Source organism: Chelonus insularis, unplaced genomic scaffold, assembly GCF_013357705.1.
Source record: "Chelonus insularis isolate UGA/USDA-ARS -01 unplaced genomic scaffold, ASM1335770v1 contig_383_pilon, whole genome shotgun sequence".
Taxonomy (NCBI): domain Eukaryota; kingdom Metazoa; phylum Arthropoda; class Insecta; order Hymenoptera; family Braconidae; genus Chelonus; species Chelonus insularis.
The window spans coordinates 359,755-382,223 of record NW_023276540.1 but is presented as its reverse complement, the minus strand read 5'-3'; the positions used below and the strand labels follow the sequence as shown (position 1 = coordinate 382,223).

Genomic DNA, 22,469 nt, shown 5'->3' with positions numbered 1-22,469 from the left:
TAAATTAATTAATCTATGTCGTGATAATAAATTTTTATATATCTTTTTTTTTCATCTATAAATATTTTATCAATCGATAATAGACTGTTTTATAAGTGATATGTATTTATAGAAAAAAATATATATTATTTCATTCATACTCTGTAGTAATGAAAATGACTATAATTAATTATTCATGTAAAATGTAATTCTATCAATTATAATAGAGAAATATATGTATTACTATGTAGTTATTATAAATGATGATATACAAATGGAAAATTATTATTCCTTTCTCTGTTGTTTTACTTCAAAAAGCCTAGGGAAAAATAACAATTAATTCCATTGTTTACCTTTAGTTACTTTTCACTATAGTACATACAGAAAAACAATACATTTTTTTTTTCCAGTACTAATAAAAAGTTATGATTCAATTGTTGTCAATCAGTAGTAAGAATTTATTTATAAATAATTAAATAAAAAAAATTGATTAATAATTAGTGATATTTTTTTAGGTTGAAATTTATTAAAATATTTTTTATTCTAAAAGGAATAATTTCTAGGGATATTTACATTTATTAATAATAAATATCTTTTATGATATCTACTCACTATATTGAAATTTTATCAATTTTCGATTTTAGAATGCATTAAAAATGCCAATATAACTTCAGAAAATAAATCTATAGTTCTTGGGTGAGCTCATAAATGTCTTTGAGGTCAAAAATTTCAAGCTAAAATTTATAATAAATATAACATAGTGTATTTTTAATTAAAAACATTTTTTTTTCATCAATTAATCACCATTAAACTCCTTAAAAATATTTTAAATCGTAATATAAAAATTCTAGGGTCAATAAATCTTATTTTATGTAACCTAAAATTTATTTAACACTAGAAATTATCTTTTCTTTTATTCCAAGTCAGTTAAAAATCAGATAAAAATTATTCAACATTTTTCTTTCATATAAAACACTTTGATTGACTTTAAAAAAAAAAATCTCCTGTAAAATTTGACTTAATGTCAGTCTTTTATTGGTGCTCAAAGTGTTGTGCACAAATGGTACAGTACTCTAGTCTTGAAAAAAAAAGATGCAAGCTCTTGAAATAATCAATATATCACCCAAGAGATATTATGCTGAAATGGTGGAAAGATAAATAATTCCTCGTTATAATGAAGTATCGTTTAGTTTGAAGGAGAGAAGTAGGAGAGTTGTCAGTAGCTCAGTAGCACAGATCAGTTCTTGAGTCAGTGGTTCTCATATGGTAACAAAATAAAATCACATAGTGGTATCAAGTTGTATCCGTTTAGATACATTGATGACAGTGAGCTTGCACGACAGTGGCGCCACCACATAGATAGAGTATTGCTTATGGAGAAGAAATAACAGGGGTTACGTTTTCCCCTCTTCTTTTTAACGTGTGCACAGTCTCAAGCTCATCGGTGAGTGGACTTGCAGCAGTGTCGGGAGAGTGCGGGGTGCGCAAGCTACTTGGCTCCCTGTCAACCGGCGAGAATCGAAGAGGTGTGGTGTGGTGGAGAGAAAAGGGATTGAAGCTTGCGCAGTGACTTGAAGCCGACGGCCGTACGGGTAATACTTTTAAGTGGGGGAACCCAAGTTGAGACGGGTCGATGATGCCGGCACGGTCCGACGAGGCCGCCGCGTTAACCGTCAGTCAGTCTCTGGTCCACCCGAAGCCGCGACGCTAAACGCTTCTTTCACATCGAAATTATCGCCGTACGCCGCAGCCATGGGTGACGACAAGGTTTGTGACAACTCGATCAAATGAAAGAGAGAGAAAGAGAAAATTCAACCTCGGAATTTTTTTTAAAAAAAAGAAAAACAATTATTCAATAACGTTGTTAACTCCATTTTTATTTGTAATTATTTTTTTCATTCAATCAACAATACTTGGATTTATTTTTATTTTATTAAATCAGGATTGTTGGTTGGGGAATAATGAACAACAAAAAAAAATATCAATTGTCGAATATTTTAACCAATTGGAGATTATTTGCGTGAGAGTGAAGAGTGTGCGCGTAGACTAGAAGGAATTGACATAGAAAAATTTTTAGTTAATCATTGTTAATATCTTGTTTTTTTTTTCTCTCTAATTTATTGTCTTGTTCTCTCTCTTCATCTCCATCGGGATTCGATGTTATCCTGTTTAAAAGAAAAAAAAAGTGATTGGTGTTTTTTTTTGGGGGGGAGGAGAGAGGAAAGAACAAAAGAGGGCAAAAATAATAATTATTAAAGAAGAGTAAAATTCATTATAAAGATGGAATAAGGAGAAACGAAGAGAAAGAACAGGTCAGCAAGAAGGGCGGGGGTGGGATGTATTGAGGAAGGGGGAGTGGACGGTGTCTGTGGGACTACTGGTAAAGAGGAGCTTCGATCGAGGGTTGAAACGAAAGAGTGGGAGCAAGAGATAGAGAAAAAGAAGTGAAAATATATAAAAAAAAGCTTCTTATTGTACAATTATATTTCTTTTAATTCAATTTTAATCTTGAATTATTCTTTTTTTTTCTTGCTCACACTGAATATATTTTCAACCCCTTGGAATAATCTCAGAGTGCTTCGCAGTGATCGTCGGACATCAGTGCTCGATACACTACTTCCGGTCGTGGATAAGAAGAGGTTGAGAGAAAGAGAGAAAGAAAAAAAAAGCGTGCGTGTGAGTGACAAAAAAAAAAAGCTTATTCAAGACAGAGGGAAGTGCTTTGACGGTCGACTATACGACGAGTCACTTCACTTGAAAAATAGTCCAAAATATTAAATTATAATTAATCTTAACGAAAAGTAAAAAAAAAAAGCAAGAAGATTATCTACTTCTTCTCAACCGTTAATTCGTCGTTAAATTAAACATGGTAATGAATACTTTTTTGAAATAAAAAAAAAAAAATTTAGATGTCATTGCTAGAGTTTCCTAGCTTTCCTAGATTTAATTTTATTTATATAATTAAAAACAAATTACTGCGCCTTTTTCAATTATTTTGCACGCGCAGATTGATTTTTTTAAACAATTTTCGCCTTTTATTACTTCCTCTGTAGTTGCATACGTAGTCCAAGTTACGTTGATAGACACAGATGCCATTTTATGCTAGGCGATCAAGTGCATGATGAATTAGAGTTTCAATTTAACTAAAAGTGTCGTGGGATTTAAAGATTCTTCTGTGATGATTTTTGCTTTTGGAACTAACTCTTTAACATGAAGTTTTTTTATTTAAAAAAAAAACAAAGCATTTAATAAGCTGGAATAATTATTTATCCAACGACATTTAATAATCCTAGATCATGTCATGATGAGAATCCCTAAATTCGCTTAAAGCTGTAGTACCAGATGATGGCCTGTATTGCTAGCCTGGTCAGCTGGTATCGAAAAAATCCTGGCTCCAGTTGTTGGGCGATGTAGGAAGTAGTTACTGCGCAAGGCAAATGCAAACTCGTGCAGAAAAATAGACTTCTCCATCGTGATTTTGTTCAAGTTGATGAAGACAACCTATTTGTAGAGTTTGATACTGCTAGATATGCTACCTTGATGATAAAATATTCCTGCAAATGAATTTTATTTGATAGAAAAATATCATCTTTCAGCATCACATCATTGATGATGATGATGATGATGACTCCAAGTCTAAATCTTGGTGATTTTGTGATTGTTGAGGAAGTAGCAGGAGAGAGAGAGAATCATACATACGCATACTAGTCTCCATCAATCGTTACGTCCCGGCTGGCCATGCGTTTCGTGACGTTCCATCAAGGCCGGACACGTCAATTGATAAGGTCGTTCCTTTTAAGTCCCTTGTGGTACCCGACGTTTTCCATTCATTGAAATCTCACCGCGCCTCAGTCGAGAGCTTCATTTCTGCCTTCTTTTTCCGCTATGTAATTATTCTAATTAGCTAATAAATACCTTTACAATTGTTATCATTCAAAAAATATTACTTACCATTAGAAATCTTTGATGTTTTTATCAATCATATTTTTCTTTCAAAATATCACGCACACGTAAAACAAAATAAAACAAGAAAACTTCAGGTTTTTTTCATGGTTAATTTGATAACATTATCAGTATCTTCAATGTTGAGATTAATTTGTTTCATCATAGCTATCAATGATGTCGGTAATAGACAATGGTGATAGTGATAATGTTTAATGACATTTTTCATCAAATACTCATCCATTTGAATCAACTTCAATTCGTGATTTCTATTCTTTTTCTCTTTTTTTGTCTTTTATTTGAGGTTATGCTCATGGATAATCTGGTTATCTTGATTGCATTTAGCAGCAGAGGGTCAAAGTCGTCAAGAAGTTAATAATAATAATGATGAAGGAGGAGAAAAAAAGTGTATATTGTCACACTTATATTGAGGGGTTAGTAACAGGGAAACGCACAGGTATAATATAAAGGGTCGTGAACTAGATGGCGCCTGGAGCAGTCAGCCTTCTGGGCGTCTATCGATCGTAACCTATTTATAATTCATCTTAACATTTTGATTTTCATGATACATTTCTTGAATTTTGTTATCTTATGTCTTATTGAAATTATCAAAAGTATCCAATACTTGACCAAGATCATCATTTGATTATATTTATCACTTATGATAATTGATAATTAGAATAATATTTAAATATTTTCATAGTCTCAGTTTTTATTGACATGACACTACTTAACGGTGAGTTGCGTGTTTAAAAAGTTGTCAAAACAATCTAATAATGACTTGTAATTGAATAATTGATGACATTCTTGTTTGTTCAATCTATTTTAGAATTACACACGTCATTGTACCTTAATCGATTGAAATTTATTCTTGGGGTGTACAGAATAAAAAAAAAAAAAGTACCTTTTTATTTATTTATTTGGAGAAGAAAAATTCATTGATGATGGATGGAATGGTGAATAAGAATGATTTGAGCCTATAATTATAAGGGAGTTGAGCTTTAATTATTTCTTTGAAAGACTTCTGCTTGTGCATTTATAAGTCTTCGATAGAAACGACACTTTTGTGTCACCCTAAGTCATCTTCAACCTCGGTCATTGGCCCACACAAGGTATACTTTAACTTCAGATTCAACTAGATATAGTAGTTATGACTGGTTTTTATCAGGAATATGTATTTATATTATTAAACAACTTGAATACTATCTTTTCATAATTTTTTTCAAAGCAGATATATCCTGATTTTTGTTCACGTCATGTTCATTTCCGTTTTGGATCAAGTCACTAAAGGAAATGTAACCAGAACTTTTTGGATTTAGGATTTTACTGTTAGATTTAATTGAATCATTGGTATTACCTATGATAATTCACATGTGTTTGGTGTTGTTATCATCTTTTTTCTTGAATGTTTATGATAAAAAGAGATTAGGAGAATGTAAACTGACTTAAACTGGTGCAAACTGATCTACATTAAATTCTTTGGAATTTATTAGTATATATCTACTGTTCGATTCAGCTACGTGTTAGCTTTTGTTATTCATAAATCTCTTTTGTTAACTCCTCCACCTAATCATGCACCCATTGTGTCCAAGAGATAGTTGACTTTACTCTGACACTACTTGGCAAGTGTTCAAATCGTTCAAGTTCTTCATTGCGATGCATTTTACCGTACAAATTTGGAATTGGGATTGAAGATCAATATGGAACTGGCTTATGCTGGTGGAATATTGATCAACATTTTATTGATTTAATAAGTTTTTTTGTGATTATTTTTGTCAAGTCTTTTTATATCCAATTTGACCAAATATTCTTCTATAAACAATTCTTATTCTCAATTTTTATTTAAATATTAATATTTAAAAATAAATATTAAACATAATTAAACTTAACAAAGTAATAAATCTTTTATTTTAATTCATTGAAAGATTTATTTCAATTAAATAAACAACAATAAATCTATCTATCTATGGCAGATAGATGTTTGAATAAGTTTTATTTAATTCAAACCAAAAAAAAATTTAATTTATTAAGAATATTTTCAAATATTTATTTAAAAAAGTATGTTGTCTCTTATTAGAGCAAACAAATATTAAAAATAAAATGGGAAATTAAAATGAATGTTGAGTTTTTGTTTTTATTCTCTAAACGATTGAATTACAATGTGAAAATTCTCACATCAATGAAAAACCTCAACATGAACAAAATTATTATCATTTGAGGATGTTAGCTAATCACAAAAGTTTTTCAACACAATAAAAAAAAAATAAATAAAATACATCAAAAACATTGATAACAATGATTGGATATGACCTAAAGACTCTGACATAATTCCATTTTCGATTGTTTAACTTCGTACCATCACGGTAGTGATGGCTTTAAACGACCAATCTCCCTCTTGATCCAATTCGTAAATCGTCCTGCTGCTCTAGTGTACACAGCAAAGAACAAGAGAGAGAGAGAGAGAGTGAGAATGAGAAAGATACACTAAGCCTTGTCTCTCTCTCTCTTTCTCTCGCTTTATCGAAAAAGATAGAACAAGTGGGGAAGCACAATGACGCAGAGTGCACGTGACGAGTGACGTTGTACGTCAGCTAACGTAAATTGAGAACAAAATACCTATGCATAAAGCTGATGCTTTTACAACATACTAAACTCAACTTTAAAATCTGATGATATAAATTTAATAATAAACTAAAATAAAAAATCAGTTGAACAAACAATGATTGTGGGTAATAAAGGAAACATTTGTAACAAATGGACGTTTCAAAAAAGCTCATAGAAACATGACGACCTTTTGCGTGCATCAAAGCAGTAAGGAAAGCTTCTTGCTTCGAAACAATACTTCCTTCAATCGATTTAACTATTATATTATCTACTCCATTAATTACGTTTTATGCTTCAGTAAATGTTTACACTGGTTTAAAAGTTAGCATAAAAAATAGATTGCATAAGATAGCATAGGTTGTTGTCTTTTTGAAGAAAATGATAATATTAAAAGTAAAGAAATATTAAAGGGATGTTGGAGAATTTGAATAATTAAATAAAACACATCAATGTTCTTTTGATTAAATCCTCACACGCAAAGCAACACTAAGGAACCATTATTCTAATGCTAAGTTGGTGGATTATGACTGGTGATCATTAGAGCTTGATACTGACAAGAATAAGGGTTACATAACGAGAACTATGCCCGCAAACGGGGTTTCTATATAGTGGTGTTGAAAGACTATACAGTATACACAATAGCAGCATGAAAGAGGTGGGGTAAATCTGGCGCCATAGGGATGCGACGACAGTCTGCCACCGAGGGGTAAGAATTGCTCACAAGAATATGCAGCGCCTCTGAACGGCCAAGTTTGCTGGCCTGGTTGCGTATTGATCCATGAATCTAGCCCACCAACAGCGGGGGTGCTTACTTGGGTCAGGGGTGCCACTTTTATTGCACATGCGCGTAAATTCATCGACCCGAAATCGGTTTATTAAATACCTTCGAAATTCTTTGAGTTCAATTTTTTGAGGTTTTTTTTTTTATGTTTAAGGATTGATTTTATGGAAGGTACTCATCAACATCTTGGAATCATATCATTCTTTTGACTCTTTAAAGCTGGGAAAACTTTTTATAAAAAATCTTTTTCTTCACTTTATAACCTCTTTTTTTTTACCATTTTTGATAGTTTGTTTAGGTTTGACTTTAAATTAAATTGTTTTTTTAAATAAAACTATAACAGTGGAATTTTTTGTAGGTTATGTAATTTTGTATTCTAAAGATGTCAATATTTGAATCTTATATTTAATTTCAGAGATTTTAAGTTCCTTTTTTTTGTTCTAGAAAGGAAAAAAAATATGTTACATTAAACAATTATTTGTAAAAATATTTATAAATAATTGTTTAATAAAATAAAAATATCAGTGTTAAAAATGTCGAGTAAACAACTGCAATAATTGAAGACTAAACTTTTAAGTAGAATAATTTTTTTTATGTCCTAATAATTTTAATAGCTGGAATAAATGTACAGCATTTGAAAAAATGCTGGTTAAAAACATCATGTTTATTTAAGTATAATTCTTTTTTTTTTTTTATTACAATTACAGAAGTAATCATTTAAAAAGCTACTTCTAGTTTTACTCTACCCTTAATTACTTTATAAAACATTAATGAATTTAAAAACAGTCATTATAACAAATTTACTCGTTTTTTTTTTTTTTTTTAATTAACAAAATACATTTAGCTTATTTCTCATTATTTTTTATATAAAAACCAGTTAAAAAATATTATTACATAATTACTGAAATGAATAATTTAAATATTTAATAATTCACTTGAATTTTTGGTGTTTTAGGGTCAATTAAATCATTCTAAAAAAAAAAAAAAAATGTTCAATAAAGTAAAAAAATTTTAAATAGATCCATTAGTGAATTATTAGACAAAAATGTAACAGTTTATAAATATCTAAAGATAAAAAACTTTACCAAGGAACTTTATTTTTAGTAATCCACTTTTCAAATTGGGTATTCCATAACTCTTATTAAATCTGTTCATGAATAAAAAAATCTATCTTATTAAAATATGTATGAATACATATATTAAATTATATATCACTTATATCTTGAAAAGAATATTTACTACTAAAATAATAACTCATCTCTATTCTATTTTTTTTATCAAAAATATATTATCCACTCCATAACATCTAATCCACCATTTTTATTTACAACATGATGTAATACATTGTTATTACTATTTTATTATTCTTACATCTTTTTTTTTAATCAAAATTATTTATAGAATGATATATTTAAACTTTAGTCTTTTATTCAAATGACAATCCAGTATGTTGCATGCAACAACAAAAGTTCATTCAATTCATCAGATTTTAATTTTCCTACATATTACAACATCGACAATTGATTCATGAAATCCGATTAAAATAAACAGAATAGATATGAATAAAAATATTCAAACTCTGATCTTCCATTTCTAGTGAAAATGATAAATTCAAGTAAATAACAAATTGGCTTTTAAACTTATTTTGATACTCTAGTAGGTGCTATTATTTATTAAATTAAAACAAAAAAAATGATAAATATGTTTAAAACAATTTAAATTTTATAACAAACCTAAATTAACAAACTTTTAAATTGATTAAACTAAAACTGCTGTTTTATTTCAACAAAAAATAAGAGAAAAAGTATTTTTATTTTAGGAAGTACCATTGAAAAGGTGAAAGGTTGATGAGAACATTCGACTTCTGGTATCTGAATAAAAAACTCGAGTTATTTAAATTTATTTTACTCTCAAGTTATACCACAACATCACTATCTCACATTTTTTTTCATCATTAAACTTATCTATTGTTTAAAATTTCTTTGAAAGTATCTTCTTTTATTATTCAACTAGACAAGTAAAAGTACATCTTTTTTCACCTGAAAAATAATGATTGGATTTAAATGGATGAAATAAAATCTGTAAAATGATAACGAGAATCAATTGACAAGAAGAAACAAAAGTAAAGTCTCAACAGTGGTTTGAAAATAATTAAAAGTCATCACGACAATCTAATACGAGTCATTGATCTAACGTCACCTAATAATCATTCTGACTTATCACGAACCTCTGACACTGTTACTACTCTTCCCACGCGATATTTCTTGTAGACATGAGTCATTGTGATCACGTGATAAATGAGAATCTCCAGAAAAATATGTGGCTGACTAAACCGACATATTTACTACTTCTCTACACTTTAACCTTAATGAATACTTACATAATATCTTTCAAGTCTGACTTGACCAAATGGTGTGACTACTTGACGACTCATCAGTAGAAAATTGTCACTAATGAGTCCAAGGGTCATGACGTGATAGCTACTGATGGCAGTGATGGTGCTGACGTAGACAAAAATTAATGAAAATCGATGTTGAAGCAAGTTTGAATACTTTCACAATAGCATTCACACATTATCACAATTGTTGTTCTCCTAAGCTCTATTGACCATTCACTATATACCTCTGACGTTAAAGCCTTTTAAAATTGTTAAACGGAAGTGCCTGGTTATTCAATGGTACCTCAAGGTCGCACTTGAAACTACAAAATGATGTATAGGAGTGCCGATGGTCAAACTGAACCTTGGTTTATTTAATAAACAGAATATTTATATTATTTGTCTTATTTTAACATCAACTCTGGTCAGTATCTTTATCAAGCCAGGGATCAAGTTGCTGGAGGATTGATAATTCTAGTGCTTCCTTGATAGCTTTATCTCAGGAATTCAAGTCAGCATATTTGATGTAAAAAATAAACAATTGATTCAGAAATATAGTTGCTAATTAGCTAAGTTGATCATCAACATTCTGAAAAAAGTTTCATCAAATATTTGGAGCAACAGCCAGGATGATCAATAAATCAATAATGAGTTTTAGGATGTGAATTATAAAGAGATAAGTAGATGCATTTTTTAAAATAAATTGAAAAAAACTAGTGAACTGAAAACAATTGGAAAAAGCTTATCAAGTACTTCAAAGCTCTTCCAAATGGACTATTCCTGATCTATCTTCATGTTGGAAGTTTATTATCATTTTTTTCCCATCAAAAACTGAGAGGAATTTTTTGATACTTGGAATTATAAATTATCCAGTTGATGGAAATGATGACCTTAATTTCTAAAAAAAAATCGGATTTTTTATTGTTTAGTTGATAAAAATTCAAGTTTGATAATCAATATTCTATTACATCAGATCATATCATCCAGCCCTAGTCATGACTTTTTTTTTGTTAACGATTTTATTTTTTTATCACCATATCTCATCAATTCATTTATTTTTTTTTAATTGATTTTTTACAGCATGGCCGCACAGATTCATATAGAGTCGCTACGTTACCAAACATTCGCGATGACAACAAAACTGCTGATGGAATGTATAAGGTACACAAACACATGGATACATGGAATTCATCTCTTGACACTTGATCAATACTTTTTTTGTGATACTGGTGAAAGGATATCAATTGAAGTTGAAGGCATTTCTATGAATAAAAATGACATTTGTCAATATATATATAATAAAAAATCAGGAGGAAAATTTTTTCAAAAGCTTCTATAATCTTTTGAAAAAAAATAAAAGTCAGGGAAAAAAAAAATTCACTCTAACTCTTCACATTCTACTCTTCAGCAACCTCTAACCTTTTCTCGCTATAACTTGAACTTGTTTCTTTCCATTTTAATGAGGTATAAATTTCAATTGGGACAAAAATGGAAAAAATTCTTCACTCTTTGCTTCTTAATATAAAACTATTTCTGCATTATTTCTGCTATTCTTTCTTGTATTTCAGTATATTATACAACAATCTAATTTTAGGGATGAATTAACACTTTGTCTGCCCTTTTCTAGTCTGACCCTCTTTTGACCTATCACGCTCAATGAACAACTAACAAACACCTTCCAACCATACTTACATTGTCGTTTCTGCTGGGTTTTTTCTATTATCTTGGTGATAATCCGCCTTGTTTTATTGTGTTATTGTTGAATAAACTATTTCTCAAGTCTTTTTCACAAATATCACACACTGGAAAATCGTCAATTTAACACTCTTCACTGGTATTAAATTTACATCAACAAGAAATTAAAATAAAAGTTAAAAAAAAAAAAAAATCTCCCTTCAACCAAGCTTTTATGTCAAATGTTTTATTCACTAATATTCCATTTAATTCCAGGCTTTTACCAACTCATTAGCTGTATTTTATTTTCAATTTAATTCAAAAATATTTCGTATTATGCCAGAAAATAATACTAGAGCATGAATAAGATGTAAATAAGAAATATTTATAATAAATTAATTTTTAAAACAAATTATTTTAGAAATATTCCACTGGTGCAAAGACGATCGTGAGATCTTGATGATGACTGAAAGTGTAGCCAAGAACAAGTGATGTTCACTCAACTCGTTTTAATTAAGAAGTTAATAAGTACAATGACTTATTAATTTGTATCTGACTAACGGAACTCTAGTATTGGCCACTCAACTCAGTCTCACAGAAAGCTACCAATTGATATAATTTTCATATTCTTTTATTTGCTGTTGCTGATGATGCTGTTGAGACAATTAAATAAAATTGCTTCGACCTTTTTTTTTCTTCCTTCCTTTACTTGCTTTAGCTAGAATTAATTCTTTTTGTTTGGTTTGTAAACAGTCGCGGCGAAAGAATCCAAAGAAAAAGGGAGACAATTTGGATGATTTGAAGCAGGAGTTGGATATTGATTTTCATAAAATCACTCCTGAAGAGCTTTACCAGAGATTTCAGACTCATCCGGAAAATGTAAGTAAATTGTGGATGTTAAATTATTGATGTTGAGGGACCTCTATATAAATCAAGTTAATCTAGTGTATGTTATAAAAAAGACTTACAAAAATTTGTGAAAATAACTGTCATTTTTCTTTATTAAGTTGAAAAAATATTTACTGAAAAAAATTTTGATAATTTTTTAAATAGTTTTCTCATTGGGATAATTAATCTCAGTAAAATGTTGGAGCAAGTACTCCAAGCTTCTTTGAAATACAGCTAGTTTTTTTTGTAAAAAAAAAAGTATATTTATCACTGAAAAGAGATGGTAGAGATTTATAGAGATTACCTTGGATACACATCAGAGGTCTCTCAATCTTCATAATAACTTTTAAAAAAACATCAGCATAAAAATAATGATTTGTATATTTATTTTTTCAGGGCCTTAGCCATGCGAAAGCGAAAGAGAATCTGTTGAGGGATGGTCCAAATGCATTGACGCCTCCAAAACAGACACCGGAATGGGTCAAATTCTGTAAAAATTTATTCGGAGGTTTCGCTTTGTTGTTGTGGATTGGTGCATTCCTTTGCTTTATTGCATATGGTATCCAAGCGTCGACGAGTGAAGACCCCAACGATGACAATCTCTACCTCGGTATTGTACTTGCCGCCGTAGTTATCGTGACGGGTATTTTCTCATATTACCAGGAAAGTAAATCAAGTAAAATAATGGAGTCGTTCAAGAACATGGTTCCACAATTCGCAACAGTATTGAGAGAGGGTGAAAAAACGACTCTTAGAGCTGAAGATTTAGTGCTTGGTGACGTTGTCGAAGTTAAATTCGGTGATCGTATACCAGCTGATATTAGAATCATTGAATCACGAGGCTTTAAAGTAGATAACAGTTCGCTTACCGGTGAATCTGAACCCCAATCGAGATCACCTGAATTTACCCACGAAAATCCCCTTGAAACCAAAAATCTAGCATTCTTTTCTACTAATGCAGTAGAAGGCACAGCTAAAGGCGTAGTAATTTGCACTGGTGACAATACTGTAATGGGTAGAATTGCAGGTCTAGCATCAGGATTGGATACTGGAGAGACGCCGATTGCCAAGGAAATTCATCATTTTATTCATCTTATTACTGGTGTAGCTGTATTCCTTGGAGTAACCTTCTTTCTCATTGCTTTTATCCTTGGTTACCATTGGCTTGATGCTGTCATTTTCCTGATTGGTATTATTGTCGCTAATGTACCTGAAGGTCTTCTAGCTACAGTGACAGTATGTCTGACATTAACTGCCAAGAGAATGGCCTCTAAAAACTGCCTTGTTAAAAATCTCGAAGCTGTTGAGACTTTAGGATCCACCTCGACCATTTGTTCGGATAAGACAGGAACCCTGACACAAAATAGAATGACTGTCGCCCATATGTGGTTTGACAATCAGATAATTGAAGCCGACACAACGGAGAACCAGTCTGGTGTGCAGTACGATCGCACGAGTCCTGGATTTAAGGCCCTCGCCAGGATCGCCGCTCTATGCAACCGAGCCGAGTTCAAGCCAGGCCAAGAAGGTGAGCCGATTCTCCAACGAGAAGTTAACGGCGACGCCTCTGAGGCTGCACTTCTCAAGTGTATGGAACTGGCACTCGGCGATGTTATGGGTATTAGAAAGAAGAATAAAAAAGTTTGTGAAATTCCTTTCAATTCAACCAACAAATTCCAAGTTTCCATTCATGAAACTGAGGATCCTAATGATCCACGTTATTTGCTTGTTATGAAAGGTGCCCCTGAAAGAATCCTCGAAAGATGTTCAACCATCTTTATTGGAGGCAAAGAAAAAGTCCTTGATGAAGAAATGAAAGAAGCTTTTAATAATGCATATCTTGAACTTGGCGGTCTTGGCGAGCGGGTTCTCGGATTCTGTGACTTCGTTCTCCCATCTGACAAATATCCTGTTGGCTTTAAATTTAACAGCGACGACCCTAACTTCCCGCTTGAAAATTTACGCTTCGTAGGACTTATGTCTATGATTGATCCACCAAGAGCTGCCGTGCCTGATGCTGTTGCCAAATGCCGGTCTGCTGGTATCAAAGTCATCATGGTTACTGGAGACCATCCAATCACTGCCAAGGCTATTGCCAAGTCCGTTGGTATCATTTCCGAAGGTATTGAGACGTTGACATTTATTGCCCATCAACTTGTCCTCCATGTCACTATTTTTCATATCTTTTATAATCGATTTACTTGTCATTAGGTAATGAAACCATTGAAGATATCGCACAACGGTTGAATATTCCAGTATCAGAAGTTAATCCACGTGAAGCCAAGGCTGCAGTAGTCCACGGAAGCGACCTCAGAGATCTTGACTCTGATCAATTGGATGAGATTCTCAGGTACCATACCGAAATTGTGTTCGCACGTACTTCACCTCAACAGAAACTCATCATTGTCGAGGGATGTCAACGTATGGGTGCTATTGTCGCCGTAACTGGTAATTAAATACATCTTAGCCATTCAATAATTCTAGAAAAATATTTTTCATCATTCTCAAAATTTTATTAATAAAAATTTCATTATAATGTCAAATATTATTGTAGAAATAACCTTTAAGAGTTTTTTTAGTATTTTTTTATAAACGTTTCACAATTTTTCTTTCATTTTTTAACTACTGATAATTTAGTCTACTTTGCAGAATAAATTTTCTGATTATCATAATGCTATAAAAAATCAATCTTACATACAATTTCAAAGTGATAAAAAGAATTAAAGTTTTATTTATATGAATTTATTTGAAATAAAGAATCAGAACATTAAGATATCTACATAATATTATTCTTATTGACTTTGTGGTTTAAAAATATAATAATTATACAAATAAGATTGAAGAAATAAATAAATTGCATCATTTCTTGGATAAAACATATAACATCGTAATACCAGTTCTAACTACTTCAATCCAGATCTATTTATCTAAATAGCTACAATACAAACACAATTTATTCAATTTCAGGTGATGGTGTAAATGATTCTCCAGCCTTAAAGAAAGCAGATATTGGTGTTGCTATGGGTATTTCTGGATCCGACGTATCAAAACAAGCTGCCGACATGATTCTTCTTGACGATAACTTTGCATCAATTGTTACTGGTGTCGAGGAAGGTCGATTGATTTTCGACAATTTGAAGAAATCCATCGCTTACACCTTAACATCAAATATCCCTGAGATTTCACCTTTCCTTGCTTTCATTCTCTGTGACATTCCACTTCCACTTGGAACTGTAACCATTCTCTGCATCGATTTAGGAACTGACATGGTAAGTCACAAATTATTTATAAAAGTAACATTTAACTACATGGTAAGCAAAATTGATGAATCGATTGTTGAACCACTAATGAAAACATGCAATATAATTCTAAGAAAAAAAAAACAACAACAACGATCGATTCCAATGCTTTTTTTTCAGTAATTATTTCAGAAATCTCAAGTTCAACGTTATTTTATTTAAATTGATTCTGGATTATAATCAGATTCCAGCAATCTCATTGGCATATGAGCACGCAGAATCAGATATCATGAAAAGAAGACCTCGCTGTCCTCTCGTAGACAAACTCGTTAATGACAGGTTTTTTTTCTAACTTTTATTTTAGCCAGGCAATATCTAGAAACCTACTACTGTTCCATCAATATACCGCACCAGTAATATTCTCTAATGCCAGAATTATTATTTTGTTTATAAGTATTTCTTAACAGCATTCCTAAATAATCGCCGAGTAGAAGCTGTAATTAAGTAGGAAAATGTAATTATAGCAATTATTATATGCTCTTAAAGGTATAAAAAAGGTACATATTAAATAGAAAGCTAGGATGAAGAACGCGGATAAGCAACATAAATATATTTGCAGGCTCTCAATGGGGATACCTTGAAATATCCTAAATACTTCCTCAATCCTCACATAAATCTTCCAATATCCTAGTGAAAGAAGTTCCTGTTATTTTTATTTTTTTTCTTCTATCATTTATTGAATTTCATTCGTGATTATCATGAATTCATAAGATGTGTTTCATTGTGACTGTGTAAAACTGTGTGTGTGTTCTGGTTTATTTATAGACTGGTTTCATACTTATTTTTTTTTTTAAGATTAATTTTTGGTTATTAAATTTATTCACAATTTCTTATGAAGCTTGTTGATAATATGACGTCAGGTACCAGCCATCTCGCTAGCATACGAGGAAGCTGAGAGTGATATTATGAAGCGACAACCACGAAACCCGTTCACTGACAAGCTAGTTAATGAAAGGTAACACTTAAACAATATCTCCAATGCCCAAAGAATGAAGAAAAGAGACTTAATACTCATCATAACATCTTTCTTAATTCATTGATTTCTTTATAATCAGATTATTTGTTTGCTCAAGCACTTTCAGTAATCTCAAGTCTTTTACTCATCAAACTCTCTGATATTCTATGATTATTTTAATTCATTCTTTTGATTTTATGTTTAATATTTCATCTTAAAATCTCTGAATACTCTATCTTCTTCATTTCATATTTGTAATGTCTGATAATTATACTTTTGATTGTTGGTTTTTATTATGTTTACAATTTTACTCATCTTTTTCTTCAAAAATTAGGTACTCAATTCTGTCATTACTCTGGATCTCGAAATTTAATACACTGAGAAAATAATTATCATATTATTTAATAATTAAAATATTTTTTTTATTAGTCAAATTTATTTACTTACTTTAAAAAAAAAATTAATTTTAAGTTTACTGATCATTCATCTAGACTTTGATTACTTCTTTTATCAAAGAAAAAAATTCAACTATCCATTTTTATTTAGTTAGATACTTTAAAAGAAATTTTTCTCAGTGTAGTGATAGTTCGAATATTTTTCATGTTCATCATACAACAATTTTCTGGATGGTAACATAACACAGTGATAAGTGTAAGGTTGCAGAGCGATAACTCTAGATGTACAGGTCTATATCATTTTGAATTTATTTTCTGAAACAGTTTCAATTCTACTATTTCTTTCGTCATACTTAAATTTTTCTGTGATATTGTGTCATTGTTCTATCCTATCTTATTTCGTTATTCCAATAAATATATTTAAATAACATCTTGCTGATGATGACTTGGTCTTCAAAGTAGTCAACATATTTTTTTTTTTTATTTAAGCATAGTAAATATTGGAATAAAGAGATAAATACTGGTGTGTTGTTTTCATTAAACTATGAAGATCATGTTATCATATCCCAAATATTTAATTATCAGTTAAAAAAATAAATAAAAGGTAAGCTGATTAATCATTCTTTCCATTCTCACTTCTAAAAGCACATGTTTTGATGGACTTCTTTCATTTATTTAATACTTCTTCTTCTAATTCATCTTCTTTCATTTATGTATACGTATATGCAATCAACTATATTCAATGCTGATCATAAAAGAAAAATAATTCCTTCAAACTTCAAAGGGATATGGAATCTAGCATCTCAGCATGTTCATCTATCAGCATTCTGTATATTTTTTATCTTCTATTCTTTATATTTATAACCACATCATTGGCAGCAACAAGGGCCCCTGAAAAATGCATTTAATTAAACAGAGTTTCATTATTAAAGATATTTTCCTTTTTATATCACAACTATCTTCACCAAAAATTTATTTTACTTCATTTTTTCCTTCTCAATCCTGCCTGCCTTAATAAAAAAAGCCTCCAGCCAATTTGTTTCTTGTTGCTATTTGTCTTGCTATAAAATCAAGTTTCCAGTGCGTGTACGAGCGCAGATTATTATTAATTTTAATCAATTATTTAATCATTTTAATGAAGAATCATTCTCAATAGTTCTACAAAATCAAAGACTGTATTAATGGGACCATTTTTAAAAGGTTTTAAATGTTCGTTATAATTATTATGAAATTGTTGATCTTAAATGTTTTATTTTATTTCAATAATAAGATGTTAGATATTTTAATAATTAATCAACAATTTCATGCAACTAAAGATGATATATTTCTCGTAGTTGTTGATTATCGTTGTTAACTAGTTATTATAGTGTAGTTTAAAATACTTATTTATCAATTTTTCAAAGATATTAATAGTATCTATTAAATGATGTAATAATTCTCTATTATCTCTGATAGATATTATCCTATAGAAGTATTAATAATTATCATGAAGACAACAACTAGATATCTTTAATATATTTTCAAAATAATATATACACTAACAACAACACAACAACACAACAAGAATACACACAACTTATAAACAATTATTCAATTGTTATACTATTTATAACTATTACTCTCGCAGCTGATGCTAAAAAAAATATAACAATCTTTTTTCACCTGCGATGCCACTACTTTTACTTATTATTCACCATTAGGCACCTTAAATATTTTACCAACGAGGACTGGATTATTCTCTATCTATCTACAACAATTTTCTACCACATCTTTTTAATTAATATTTTTTCTTATATCTTCTATTTCTTTGGATATGGATATGGCGCATAACTGGGATATGCAGATGGCGGTTCAACAAAATGGACAATTTTTCTAGCTTATAATATATTTTAATAACAGAGGAAACTGTTCAATATTTCATTTTAATAAATCTTGATTTTTTATTAAATAATAAGGACAGTCTCTTCAGTAATAAATACATTACACGACATAAATGCCGTTTTTAAAAGTGAGGTTATACATGTAATTTTCTAGATTTTTTTATAAAAAATTAAGCTCCATTTATGTCGTGTAGTGTTTAATCCAGTCAACTAAAGGTTATCATTCTTTTCAGTAACTTCTTGCTCTCATATACCTATATTCACTCTAGATCATAAGAGCTTTTTAAAGTTGGAGAAGTGCTGAAGATACTTGATGACTTATTAGCATTGGCTTGATTATAAAAACGCTTGTGAATGGCAAATATAAATCTTCTCTTTATCTTTTAATGTCATATTCAGATCATTTATAAATTAACAAAAGCTCATATTTATTTATTTTCTTTAATTAATGTTAAATAAGGTTATAATGAATATACATTGACATGAATGCTAATTTTAGTTATAATTAATGGTCTGAAAATGACGAATGCTTGAATTTTGCAGCATTAACCTCGACTTGCTGAACAATTAAATTCTTCTTTATTTCTTTTTCTAAAACTATTCATTTTCAAAGTCGACTCTTGAGATATTATTAATTAAAGTCCAGCGAGTCGACGGTTTACTTTATTTTTGCAAGTCTACGGGGATATGTTACTTTGTATACAGGTGCCCTGGTGTAATATGCTCTTCAGAACAATTGCTAATCTTTAATATGTTTTTTATACCAACATCTATACTATTAATAATTTATTATTACACTTTGAAACTTTTTATTGTACACAATTGCTTAATAATGGGTGGATGGCAGGTGCCGGCCATCTCGCTAGCTTATGAGGCACCGGAGTCGGATATTATGAAACGTCAGCCACGCGATCCTTACAGAGACAATTTAGTCAACCGAAGGTGCGTGTCAAAATTAACCCACCAGAAGAGCCATTTAGAAAGTTTTTTTTTGTGCACCTGTTCATCAAATAATTGCTGATATATCTTGACTAAAGTTTACTCGATTCATACAGCATGTTATAAACAATGGATATCAATAATTACACATATTAATAATAGTTATTTTTAAAAAGGAATAGAGATGCATGCACTTAGAATTCTATTTTTAACTAACCCTACTTTCTACTGAAGAATCAATATTTTGAAAAATTAGTTGGATTTTAAAATGCATTGGATTGAATTAAAATAAAATATTAAAATTAATTTTATTGAAAATAATAATCCTTTTTGAAGATAATTATTCCTTCAATACTTTCATACAACACAACATACATAACCACTAACTCTAGATAAATGTTATTGTGTTCTTTATTTTCAAATAATTGGTATGTACACAATAATTTCAATACATTTTTCTTTACATCAACTGTATATTTCTTCAAACTAACTCTCATTTAATCAGACAATGATTCATACATAAAAATAATTTCAACACCATCAGAAAAATAAAACATCAAAATTCAAAATATTGCACCAACACAAAGATAATATAAACAATACACCAAGAAAAAAACCATCTTTATAAAACCAGTAAATGTTAGAGTGGCAAAATAGTTGAAGATTACAATGTCGAAATTGTGAATGGCCTTTTCGAAATGATTTTAAAAAATCACTGCTGAAATGATGCATATTTTCATGCACACTAATATTACTTGAATATATATATTGTTAATAGTTAATTGTTAGCCTTGATAGAGTATTTAAGTGTTCACTTTCAGTCATAGAGATCGCATCTAGGATGATATAGGCAGCAAAGCATGCAGTGAAATAATCAATCTAATCGCCAAAGATTTAAGATTAAAATTAATTTATTTATTTCAATGATAAAAATGGCTTTTCTTAAATCTATTTTTCAGCACTCAAATTATTTATAGCTTTCTAGAAGAATAAAAGACTTGATTAATTAGATTTAAAAAAAAATAAATAAATAAATGAACCAACTTAATCTATTGAATAATTAATCAAATGACTGGTAATTCAATAAATTAATTAATTAACCAATTGCATGATTGATTGCTTGAAGTAACAGCTTTTACTAGATTTCATTGCTTTGCTATCACCTTCTGCTTGCATGTACTATTTGCTTACTATGCTAATTAATTATCATTCATCTCATGTTTAAAAGGTTGGTAAGTACCTAAAACCTAAGCTAATCTACTACTTCTATTCTGATACATCTCTCTAGTTTGAGTTAGAGCTCATCTGCAACTAAACACTCAATTGAATTGATCAACTAGAGTTTAATCTTAATAAACCTTAAAGGTTTCCTAGAATTTCCCCCAAGCCTTGAGCTTATTAGAGAACTTTTAGCTAAAAGAAAAATATTTAATGTTAACAAATTGAACCAACTATAATAGTCTTGTGCTTTTTTTAAATATAGGCTCATCTCCATGGCTTATGGACAGATTGGTATGATCCAAGCTGCTGCAGGTTTCTTCGTGTATTTCGTTATCATGGCTGAGAATGGATTCCTACCATTAAAACTCTTTGGTATCCGAAAACACTGGGATTCTAAAGCTATTAATGATCTTACTGACAGTTATGGACAAGAATGGGTAAGAAAAATTGATATTATTTAATCAAATATTTTTTTTTATTTACATCCTGATAAAATAAAACATTCTTTATCACTTTCAGAATCAAATTTAGGGATTTTATTGATGAAAAAGCTGACCCTATTTTTTGATATTTTCCATTTAAACATTTCCTGTTATGCTATAACCCATTAAAGTTCCCAATTTCCAACTGTTTCTAAATCAAAAATCAATGAAAATAGCACTCTATTTTCACTTTTAACAACAATATTGATTAATTTTTCTCCATCAACATGTATCACACTGAAACAATTGGGAAAGCTTAATTGAAACTGAAAAAAGATAAAAGTTTTGTTACACAATATAACAAAATAAATCTAGGAAATATCAAATTAATAATCGAATATTTTTTTTTTTTATTTACAGACATACAGAGACCGTAAATCTCTAGAATTCACGTGTCACACAGCTTTCTTTGTATCAATTGTTATTGTACAATGGGCAGATTTAATTGTTTGTAAGACACGTAGGAACTCGATTATCCATCAAGGAATGAGAAATTGGGCGCTTAACTTTGGTCTTGTATTCGAGACAGCTTTGGCTGCATTCTTGAGTTACACGCCTGGAATGGACAAGGGTCTTCGTATGTTCCCACTTAAGTGAGTATCAACATGTATTAGCAACCCTATATTCATCAAGGTAATACGATCATTAATAAGGGTCACTTGATAGATAAACTTGTCGGATTTGTGGATAATTTTTCATGCATTTTTTAGAAGCAAATGTCTTTGGGGGTTTTAAGATAATAATTGCCAGTTGATAGCAATAAATTATTTCCTGGGTTATATTGATAATTATAATGTGGATATTGTAGGGTCTGAAAGACCCCCATGCAGCTGTTCCTATTCTAAATTTTGAAACGCTTGATGGAAAGTTACTTTACATAGTCATTTAATTGAATAAGTTACTTTAAAGTACATGGAAATTCCATCAACGTAATTTAATTATATATTTTCTATACTTCCTTTTAAGATGTTGAAAATTTAAAATTCTATCATGATATTACTCCAATGATCGAATTATTTTGAATAAAAAAGCCAACTCAATTTCCATATATTG

At 30.2% G+C, this 22,469-nt stretch overlaps 1 protein-coding gene across 11 annotated transcripts in view; it reads left to right on the top strand.

Moving 5' to 3' along the window:
• Window positions 1-22,469, top strand: part of Atpalpha (sodium/potassium-transporting ATPase subunit alpha) — a 48,326-nt gene that overhangs the window by 21,158 nt on the left and 4,699 nt on the right. For 4 of the 11 annotated variants that reach the window (XM_035084090.1, XM_035084093.1, XM_035084092.1 and 1 more), the window contains exons 3-10: window positions 10,764-10,844; window positions 12,111-12,236; window positions 12,642-14,367; window positions 14,457-14,693; window positions 15,213-15,514; window positions 16,405-16,499; window positions 21,197-21,371; window positions 21,777-22,009. In XM_035084090.1, the coding sequence (XP_034939981.1) occupies window positions 10,764-10,844; window positions 12,111-12,236; window positions 12,642-14,367; window positions 14,457-14,693; window positions 15,213-15,514; window positions 16,405-16,499; window positions 21,197-21,371; window positions 21,777-22,009 (2,975 nt within the window). Of the gene's footprint in view, window positions 1-1,428; window positions 1,747-2,552; window positions 2,849-10,763; window positions 10,845-12,110; window positions 12,237-12,641; window positions 14,368-14,456; window positions 14,694-15,212; window positions 15,515-16,404; window positions 16,500-19,621; window positions 19,717-21,196; window positions 21,372-21,776; window positions 22,010-22,469 lie in introns of those variants that run through there. The other 7 variants (XM_035084097.1, XM_035084098.1, XM_035084095.1 and 4 more) reach the window with 6 other exon arrangements.